At 34.1% G+C, this 11,131-nt stretch overlaps 1 protein-coding gene across 1 annotated transcript; it reads right to left on the reverse strand.

Annotated features, from left to right (window-relative positions):
- Positions 1–4,501: 4,501 nt before the first annotated feature.
- LOC130963368 (protein ALP1-like) lies at positions 4,502–5,542 on the reverse strand. Its single transcript, XM_057889492.1, has 4 exons — positions 5,532–5,542; positions 5,316–5,424; positions 5,000–5,225; positions 4,502–4,902 (listed from the first exon to the last, which is right to left on the reverse strand). The coding sequence occupies exons 1-4, from the start codon at positions 5,540–5,542 to the stop codon at positions 4,502–4,504; spliced, it is 747 nt and encodes a 248-aa protein (XP_057745475.1).
- Between the last annotated feature and the right edge of the window lie 5,589 nt (positions 5,543–11,131).

Below are 11,131 nucleotides of genomic sequence, written 5' to 3' on the forward strand. Positions count from 1 at the left end.
GAAACTTGTGGCTTACCTCAAGATTGATTATATGGGTTTTGTAGAGCTCTCCGTGATGAACGCGTGGCCGCAAACGGAGCGGCAATCGGAGCTCTAGATCAAAAGTTATGGTGGTTTGAAAATCAACCAAGGGAGAGAACTTGAGAGAGTGTTCTTCCTCCCTTCCTCTCAATTTTCAGCGTGTTTGAGTGTGTTGTGAGGAGAGAGAGTGCTGAAAACTAGGGTTTTGGTTTAGTTTAGTTGGGCCAAGGGCCCACTTTGGGTCCGGTTGGCCCGGTTTGGCCCGTTTGGTCCAATCTTGGTCCGAATTCTATAAAATTGGTACCAAAATTCTCGTCTCAGTCTCCTCTATAACATTTAGCCATAAAAATCACATTTTAGGCTTTCTAGAATAAATTCTCATTTATGGGCTAATTAGCCGTTAATTAACCGGGTTTTACATGAGACCTGTCTGGTACCGCAGCTGAGAAAATTGATTATGAGTAAATAGGATTAAGAAATGAGGAATTATAATTATGGGGGTAGAAATATTTGAAGTGCGACTTAGAGCGCTAATCTTAAAGGTTTTGGTCCAAAATTGGGCCAACGGACAAAAATAAGTGAACTGGGCCTAAGTGGGCCCAAGACCCAACATATATAAACATTAGTTATGAGCATTTCAGCTCATTTTGCCCTAAAGAAGGGGTGTTGGGCGCTGAAATTGGGAAGAGAGAAGAGAAGAGAGAAAACCTAACTCTCTTTGATCTTCAAACCACCATAACTTGAACTACGGAGCTCCGATTGACGAGCCGTTTGCGGCCACGCGTCGCTCTTCTCATCCTCTACAATTTTATTTAAGTTTTGTGGTGAGTATTCCATTCATCTCTGCCCAGTTTTCGAAATTCTCTACTGTTACACGTTTTTGGGTAGTTAGTGGTGAAATCTTGTGATTTTGGGTGTTTAGGGATACTCCAACATGGATTCCAAGTGGGTTCTATCCCTACTTCATATGGGCTGAGGTAAGAAGTGCTCAAACCCTTGTGATTTGTCATTTTTATGAGCCCTAGGTTGATGTATGTATGTGATATTGGTTATGTTAGTGTATTTGATGATCTTGGTGCACAATTGGGAGATTGGTGTTGCTTGAGGAGCTTTGGTGAGGCTTGGGACTAAGATTGGTAGAGACTTCTAAAGAAGAGGCTCAATTGATTTGGCTACAAGAGGTACGGTTTAAGTTTCATTTAAGTGCCATGTGATGTGATGAGAATTCCTAGGCTAGATGCCCTAGGATTAAGTTTGGATTGTGCAAATGGTTGGTACTAATATGCATAGTTGATATGTAATGTGAATTAATGATTGGGTTAAGAATTGTGTGGCCTTGTATGCTTGGTGTATTGGAAATTTGATGTATTGGGTAATGAGTATTGATTTGTGGTTTATGCATTCAAATTGTGAAATTGGGCCGGAGGCCGTAAATTTTGGGCCGGAGGCCGGAAAGAGGTAAGGAAGGTAAGTTGATGTGTGCATTGTATGATGACACAAGTGATTGGATGAATTTCAGATAATGAATATGTGAATGATTGGGTTGGTTATTGAATAATAAGGTTTGAGGGGTTGAGGTGTGGAATTTGGTAATTTTGGGTGAAATTGTGTAGATGAGGTATGTTTGGTTTTGGTTGAGGTATGTTATGTGGTCATATATGTGATCATGACTATTGATGCCTTGATGGTATGATGATGCATGAGAGATATGTATGTTGTGATATATGTTTGAGAAATTATTAAGGTTGATTTGTGGGTGAAACCATGTGATAGTGAGTATGATATTGTTTATGTATAATGAGGATTGATTGGGAATAGTATTGTTAGAAATTGGGATGAGAAAGGATGTATGACATGTTAATGTGTTTGTAATTTAGCCATTGTGTGAAATGGGTAAAAATGGTTATATGGCGGTTTTGTGAATTGTGGTAATGTGTTAGTGTATGAGTTGAGGAGGCTTATTGTCGATTTTGATATACTTTGATCAATTTCAAAGAAAAGGGATGAAATTGGCATGTTTTGGTTGATTTTGAAAAAGGGTTGAAAATGGCTTGTTTGAAAATGGCACTTTGTGGTTTTTATGAAAAATATGGTTTTTGGGCATACTTTGACGGGACATAAATTGGACTGCGGATTTCTGTTTTGTGCCAAAATTGTTTAAAAGTGAAATTGGATCCAGGATGTCCATGCCGTTTAAAGAACGAGCGAAAAATGATTTAAAATGAGAAAGTTATGTCCGTCGGAAGATTGGGGGTTGAATCTGTGAATTCTGCAGCTTTTAACTTAGAAATTTTTTTTAGCAGAATGACCCCCCACGCGTAGGCGCACTTGGCGCGTACGCGTCGTTCTTCAAGAAGGCACCATCCACGCGTGCGCGTGGTGTGCGCGTGCGCGTCGATGCGCTGCACCCAATGCCCAGCCATTTTCCCGAGAGTTGTGCCAGTTTTGTGCCTGGGGCGCAAATGCACCCACGCGTACGCGTGGCCGACGCATACGCGTCGTCTGGATGTGTTTCAATCCGCGCGTCTGCGTGTATGACGCATACGCGTCGATGAGCTTTGCGGCCATCCATGCGTGCGCGTAAAGTACGCGTGCGCGTAGCCATGTTTTCATCCCGAAGTTGATTTGTGAGTTTTAAAAGCTAAATCCCATACTTTTAAGCCTCCGATCTCACCCCTTATGTATTGAATCATTATGATATGTCTAGCAAAGAGGAAAGAGTTAGGGGATGTGGTAACTTGCGAATGAAGCAAGGGAAAAGTTGTGATCAATGATGATCAAAGATGATTATATGAGATATGGAGGATGGCAGTAGAAGTACCGTGTATGCCATGAGCCGAAGGGCTATAATTATTGATAAATGGTTGGTTCTTGATTGAACCATGAGCCGGATGGCTGAGTTATTGCCGGATACGGCGGAGCCATGTTGATAAATTGGCTAGTTCTGGATTGAACTGTGAGCCGAATGGCTGAGCTATTGCCGAGCTACGGCAAAGCCATTATGGATTATGGCTGAGTATAAAGGCATAATGATAATTGAATAATGATGAAAAATGTTGAATGTAAGCATGCTTGTGTTTTCTCTCTGGTTGTAAGGGTGACAGGGCGCAGATACCCTCTAATGGCGACAGGGCGCAGATACCCTCTAATGGTGACAGGGCACATATTCCCTCTAATGATATTAATACGCAACAGAGAGACTGTGCCCGGGTTAGCTACCGGACACGTCGGGTTGGCTTGATAACCGACAGATGATATCATCAGCCATAGGGCAGGCATTCATCATTTGCATATGTTTGAATTGTTTGGGTTTGCCTATTTGTTTTGGATTTCTACATTATATGTGATATGTTACCTGATTATGTGCTACTTGTTCTACTTGTACCTTAATTGTGTATTACTTGCCTGTATTGCTTGTGTTTCTACAACTGAGAGGCCCCTCATGTTAGTGTCGGTGGAGGTTGATGGCTGTTCTTGATGAGATGAATTGATGATACGATTGCATGATGATGATAATCATTGGTTGAGATGATTTGAGCTCCCTGGGTAGACGCAGTGATGTGGTTTCACTAGCTCCGGGTGAGGGTATGATGTATTGATATAGAATTGCTGAGACAGTACGACTGATGATGGTTTTATTTATGATTCTGAATCTGATTCGTGGGAGAGTCAGCGAGTTGGGAATCATACGAGATATGAACTAGATTTAGTATCCCCTTACGACAGATGCCTATTTATGGATTAGTGAGAATCTAGGCTGGATACTGGGTGAAAAGGAGTTTAGGATGCTTAGTGAGTTTTTATTGCAGTGCATTGTATTTATTTGACACTTTTACCGTACTGGGAACCCATGGGCCCGGGGTTCTCATTCCGTATATATCTCTTGTTTTTCAGATACAGGTCCAGGAGCTCAGAAGTGAGCTGTGGTTCACCTGAGAGACGGCGAAGATATTTATTTTCTCTATTTTGTGTTTTGCTTAGAATCTCTCCACCTTTGTTTTGAAAAGATTATATTATGTATTGAACTCTTTTGGAACTTGCCTATAGAGGCTCTTATATTTCCATTGGGAGAGATTAGGATATACTGCTGTCAACTACTTTCTTACTGTACCCTAGTCAGCCTAAACTTCGCGGGCCGCGACTAGTGGCTATTTACTTATGCTATAAATATCTATCTGTTATCTATCTCTTTATCTCCTTTATGCCTTGTCCGCATATCGCATTCGGGCTAACAGTTTAACTTTTCGTTGTCGAAACGTGAGTGAAACGTCTTCGCGATTTTATTTCTACTCTTTTCAGGCTTCTCGATTAATATTCTTTTCGAATTTACCTATATTTATATATTAAAAATCCACCTGAGAGTCGTATCACCATAATATCATTGACTTATGACTCGAGCATAAGGATTTGCATATTAGGGTGTTACATTGTACATTTCGTTTGCTAAATTGTCTCGCCAAGCAGTCCAATCATTGCTGCCCTATATGCTCTCAATCATGTCATCATCGCCATCTTCGTTGCCACCATGATCATCTCCAATAAGCACTTGCTCCTCTTCAAGAAATGTGTCCTTTTCAGAGTCGAATTCCATATTAAACCGAATAAAGTTTTGCAGTAGACAACAAGCAATAATTATTTTATTTTGTTTCTTAATTTTGTAGAAACAAGGACTCCTCAAAATTGCCCATCTCTTCTTCAATAAACCAAAACAGCACTCAATAATGTTTCTAGCCGAAGAGTGCTTCTTGTTAAAATATTCTCGAAAATTCCTAGGAGCATTTCTACCATGAGCCCATTCTTGAACGTGGTATCGAGTATACCTATATGGTGCTAGAAATCCCTTGCAGTTACTATAACCCGCATCTACTAAATAATAATTTCCTATAAATCGAAAGAGATACATTATGAGGACTATGGAATTTGAATAAGCTAAAAACATTGAAATGTTTTTATTACCTAAAAATTAATACTTACATACCAATTGGTATTTTGAGGTTATTACGACGTGAAATGGCATCTCTAAGGATTCTTGAATCCGAAGCGGATCCTTCCCATCCACTAAGTACGTACACAAAGTTCATATCTCGATTGCATACGCCTAGGACATTAGTTGATATCTTACCTTTTCTTGTTCGATATCTCGATTTATCTTTTTCAGGGACAGTCACATCTATATATGTTCCATCTAATGCTCCTAGACAACCCTAAACCAAAGAAATTGAAGTGTCAAGACTAATTCTATACAAAATTATAGATTATACAAAATCACTACCTCAATTATTTACTATATTTACCTTGAACCATTTCCATCTGAGATCTATGCAGTCATCTGGAACAAGAACAACTTTTGCAAACAATAGACTTTGGACATGTATGACTGAGGATAACACCTTGTTGAAATACCTACTTATTGTTTTTCCTGACTTATAAAATCTAACTTGAAGCGTTCGATTCTTTTTATGATGAGCTAGTATTATTAAAAACGTAATCACTTGTTCAGATATACTTACACGACATTCATCTCTTAATCCACCTTGAACTTTTAGTAACTCACACAATCTTCCTAATGCATCTACCTCATCCTTAATTCCCAAATACAATTTCTATCGCCCCCTCCTATTAAGCGGTTTAATACATTCCGTCTTAAGGGATTAGTATTAATTTCTCTATTCCTAATCAACAAATGTCCTCTTCTCCTTTTTCTCAAATATAAAAATGCAAATATCAAAACTAATATCGTTACTACTTCAAGCTTAGCCTGAATCATAAAATAAAAAAAAATAAATCGTCTAAATTGCTCAGAGCGATCCGATGGTTCCATTCTTCCCTAAACAACACATAAAAAATAACTTATATAATTAACATATTCTAAAAATTATCAGCAACAATAAACACAGCAGCCATAAGAGCAACAGCAACAAAACTCACTAATTATATTAATTTTTAGTTCAAACTAATAATAAGAGACAAATTCAATACAATTTTTTCATTCATTCTTTTAATATGAACATAATACATTAACATATTAAAATTCAACATAATTTTTTCATTCATTCATTCACACTATCACTGTAAATATTTGAGATTTTATTAAAGAAAAGAATGTAGCTCTTATTTTTATATGATTTTCATATTGAAAAATCATAAAAAATAAAAACAAAAAAATAAAAATAAAGCAGAACGAAATATTTTTAATAGAAAAAAAAAACAAAAATAAGAAGCAATAAGGAGAGATGTAAAGTAATACCTGGTTATGTGACCGATAAAGAGAAGAATAGTCTTTCAAGAATTGTAACAGGAACAAGCGGTAATTGGCTATTAGAAATATTGTTATTAGATTAACTGCACAAAAAAATCAATAAAAACGAGATAAGAAGATAAAAAATCAGAAAAGAGTAGAAGATAAAAAAAACCAAGACAAGAATCGGAAACAAAAAATAAGATACAGAATCAGGAAAAAGAAGAAGAAAAAAGAGTGACAGAAACAGAGAATAAGAAGATATTATTGTGAAATAAGTGAAGGAAGAAGAAGAACAGAACGAAGTACAAAATCACGATAGACAGAGCAAGAAGAAGATCAACAGTAGAAAGAGAGATCAAGAAGAAGAGAGAGTACCTGAAAACGACGGTAAAAAATTTAGGTTAGGTTTTTCACAAGAAGAAAATCACGAGTAGAAAGAGAAAGCAAGAAGAAGAGAGAGTATTGGGAACGACGGCAGAAAGCTTAGGTTAGATTTTTCACAAGATAATAAAAGGGGATAATAGGAGAATAATGAAAAATTATTATGGGCAAAAAGGAAAAAAAATTTCATTAAAAATCCCGTGTCCACCTTCTTATTTCCGTGTCCACCAGTGTCCTTCGTTTAGAAGTGGACACAAAAATGAAAAAAAGTGTCTCAGAGACACAGTGTCCACTGTCCATGTCTCTCTATCCAAACACGTTTTACATATGTACTGTCTATGTCTTTGTGTCCTGTCCACCATAAACAAACGCAGCCTAGTGGACGAACCATCATTCACATTTTATACTTCATCGGCCATGTGAACAATTCTTCCACTTCTTAATTGTATACACTAAGTGACACCAAAATCATTTAACACACTTCAAATTAAAAAATTGTCCCATCGGGCGTGCCAATTTGTTTTGTCGATTTTTAGCAAATCGATGGTGGTTCGATTCTAATGGTTTGGGAGCGAAACTAACTCCTCTTTTGCGAGTACCAATTTTCTAAAAGTGCATCAAAGACCCTCAAGTTAGACGGGACTAAAGGAAAAGACTGAATAGGCAATAAATAAATAAAAGATTTCGAAAATAAAAATGACGGGAATCGAAATGGTTTGCCTTGAATTTAAATAAAGCAATAAAATGCCTTCGATTAGATCGAAGGACTTTGAATTCGAAAATAACAATACGGAAATATAAATTTGAACAAGAAAATTAAATGTTGCTTGAAAGATAAATTTGCGAGAAAAGTAAAGTTTGCAGAAAATGTAAATGGAAAGTAAAACAAGTGGAAAGAACCCTACAGAAAATTGACTCAAAGCAGACTCAGTAAGTCACTGGGGATATGAGTGTGCGTGAGTAATTTCTGAAGAAAAGTTCCAACCCTTGTGATTTCGAGTCTTCTAGTATTTATAATCATTTCCTTAACTGACTAATTTGAAATAAAACTTTCACGTGTGCGAAAACGTGAATAACCGTTCTCGCTCTTTTGTCTGATCATGTGACGGTTCTAGAATGACTTTCGATTTCGGTCTTCGATCTTCTTTGTCGAATACCTCCTCAATTTGCTAAGTAAATCGGACTCTTACTTAATATTCTCAAACATGTGTCTCTTTCGATGTCAACTTCTGTCCTAAAACTCACTTAATTACTCGAATAATCTCCTCCTTCAAATTCAATTATTTTTTGGCCAACAAATTTATATATTAAAAATTTTAAAAAATTAAAGTACAAAAATCTGAGAAACATATTTATATTTTAAAAAATAAATTTAATAGTTTAATTTATGTTCTCTACATCTTAATTAAACACACCATATTCTAATAACATTGTAAAATACCATCTTCTCCTTAATATCAAAAATAAAAAGTGACAATTAGTTATTCACTAAATTTGCTGATTCTTTTATTGATTCTCCAGAGAATTTGAATTTATTTACTCTTAAAAGAAAGTTAGATAATAAACTTTAAAGTATTTTCTATTCTAAAATTAACATACAATTGTGTTTGAAAATTAAAGGTATTTGGTGTGCAGGATTTTGCCAAAAACACCCATGCAAGCACGGTAACGTGGACAACAATGAAAGAATGCTTGATCTTCTAGGGATAAATTAAGAGGAAGAAATTAAAGTTGCTTTAATATTTACTCAACTTATAAGAAACCAACAAAAATAGAAGGAAATATAAAATGTGTGGCACAACGAGTCAAATTAACAATATTCCTTTAGCTGGTGATGAAAGGCATAGCCCACAGAAAATCACCAACCATGTTATTCATGTTTATTATTAGAGGTTTTCAAGATTCTCTTTCGCCTAATAAAACAACAAGAAGGTTGGTTTTGTATACTCTACACAAGAGGCAAAATTAGGAAGATAGATAATTGATGAAACCTGAAGCTTGATCAGAAAAAGACAAAACAAAAGAAACTGTTAATTTTTATTATTGAATGTACTATTAAGTTATTTAAGAATTATACTATTTGTTTTAAAGAATTTCAATTTAACTTATTTTTGTAAATTGTCTATGAAAATAGATATTTGTTTATATTTATTTGAAGTTTTAAAGTTTAATTTGTAGAAATAACTTATTTTTCGGAATAATTTTTTGACTAAAATGTAAAGTTTTATTCCCTCTAAAAAGATAGATAATTGATATTTTTATTTCATATAAAAGTTTATATATATATATATATATATATCAACTATTATGTATGTTTCTTGTGAAGAAAGAGTTCACCATTTTGTTGATATTGGAGTTATCTTAAAAATTAAGAATCTATTTCTACGAATATGTGTAATAAAACAAGTATATCCTAATTTATTCTTGAAAATATTAAAAACAATTCTCAACCATTTGTAGAAATAAACAAATATTTTTTATTATACTCAAACATATATATATACGATATCTTCGAGAATATAATTCTTTAGAATACATTTCTATTTAACCTTGAAATAAATCTCCTCTTTAAGGTAGATGTAATTTTATTTAATTTGTTTTAAAATTTTTATAAATTGTACTTTTTATTTATTTAGTAAAATTATAGATATTTTTCTATTGGATGCAATTATAATGCCATCCGAACATTTGAAATATAATAAAATCTATAGCTTTTAATATCATTTTTCGGATAACGCATGAAAATTCAGATTTATAATCCGCATTCTAACTTACCAACGCAATATTTATTTACCAGTGCGATAAGACACTACAAAATAACATGCAAATTTAGAATATAATAATCTTATCCAATTAATAAGAAACAATAAGATGAGTGGGGGTGGGAGGCTACGTTTATTAGTGCGTGCTTATTAAATCAAAGTAACTCGCACAGAAAGAAAAGTCAACATTCGTTTCATCAATTTTGGGTCTTCCACTTTCGGCGGCTAAACAATGGAGCTAGTAATAATCTCATGCTTGAATTCCCCTAACGTGGGCACCATTAACAAATGCTTATAATATTCATACAATAAACGTTTCTAATTTCTTCATTTAATCCAATTATATAACACTTTAATTTGGTGTCGTTAGCATCTCTTTCAAGTAAAATCCATACATATAGAGTTTTATTTATATATGATGATTATTTCAAGTAAATACAATGAATGGTTTCTTGAGACTTTTTTTTTCTTTCTTTTTCTTTTTAATTTGGTGAGCATAACTGTCATAAGACGTCAAATGTACTAACATACCTTTTTTTTTTTTTTTTTGCTATATATTAATACTTCAACCATATAAAAACCAATTATGTATTCAAAACATATAGTATATTCGGAAACCCCATCAAAAAACATGAAAACGGGATTACTCTAAATAGATTAACATCTATTAATCAAAGACATTATTGTAAGTTGCACCTTATGGTACTAATTTACATTATATTCTCCATAAGAGACACTGTACTATACAATGATTAAACCCAATAGATATGAGAAAATAGATGAAAAATTTTGCAAAGATTGTGGCAATTCTCTTTTACACAAAATTTTGAGCTGGAGATTAATCATTGCTAATCATATACATGCTCTTTTAATACGCGTGTATATATATGCCTATTCCCTCTCATGACTATACACTTTGCTTTTGCAAGATAAAGTTGTAAAAGGAAAAAAGAATAACAAAAGAGAATAAAATAAAGGGTAAGAGGAAAAAGGAAGCATTGTTAAATATTTAAATATGAATTTGGATAGGTACTGAAGCAAAGTGTAATCTTCTAAATAATTGATTGGTTCAACCAATATTTTAATACAATCATACATGACCCCATCATATAAATTATTCAGAACCAAGTCCACAACAACCCTTACCAATTCGTAGCCATCCCAACTTGATCAAACCAGTGCCAACCAGTTCATGCAAAGTCAAGAAAATGCTAACAATAACAATATTAAACATTAAACAAATGAGGAACTAAAATATTACAAAAAAATAAAAATAAATAAAAAAGTGTTGCTGGGTAACACATTACCCACCACCATTTGCAGGGCCTCAACAAATGGCATGTTTTACATACATAAATCTTCAATGAATTCGACCACAGAATTAAATGTTTGTCAACTAGGTAATGGTTATCTTGATTAAATGACAAATATGGATTAATTATTTACCATGTAAATTAAATCAAGACAAGAAAGAAAATTGTTTAAAAAGTGCAAAATATTCAAAATTGAAACAAATGCAGTCAAATACCAACAAATGTGCATTAATGAATAGCTATTGACCCATCTTTCATTGTCTTTGCAAAAGGTTGAGTTTTACACGCAGACAAAAACAAACAGAAAAACAAACAAACCCAAGTTGTTACGGATAATATCATATCATCTCATATCAATATCATATACTATATGAATTAGTATTCACATTGCATATATATAAAGATATAATATT

Source organism: Arachis stenosperma, chromosome 2 (assembly GCF_014773155.1).
Source record: "Arachis stenosperma cultivar V10309 chromosome 2, arast.V10309.gnm1.PFL2, whole genome shotgun sequence".
In the NCBI taxonomy this organism is placed as follows: domain Eukaryota; kingdom Viridiplantae; phylum Streptophyta; class Magnoliopsida; order Fabales; family Fabaceae; genus Arachis; species Arachis stenosperma.

Bases quoted from the DNA above. Each gene is read 5' to 3' on its own strand.
- LOC130963368 (XM_057889492.1), bottom strand. The intron at 5,226-5,315 runs GTAAATATAGTA...TCTTTGGTTTAG, and splicing joins TCAGATGGAAATGGTTCAAG to GGTTGTCTAGGAGCATTAGA. The intron at 4,903-4,999 runs GTATGTAAGTAT...TTCGATTTATAG, and splicing joins TAACCTCAAAATACCAATTG to GAAATTATTATTTAGTAGAT.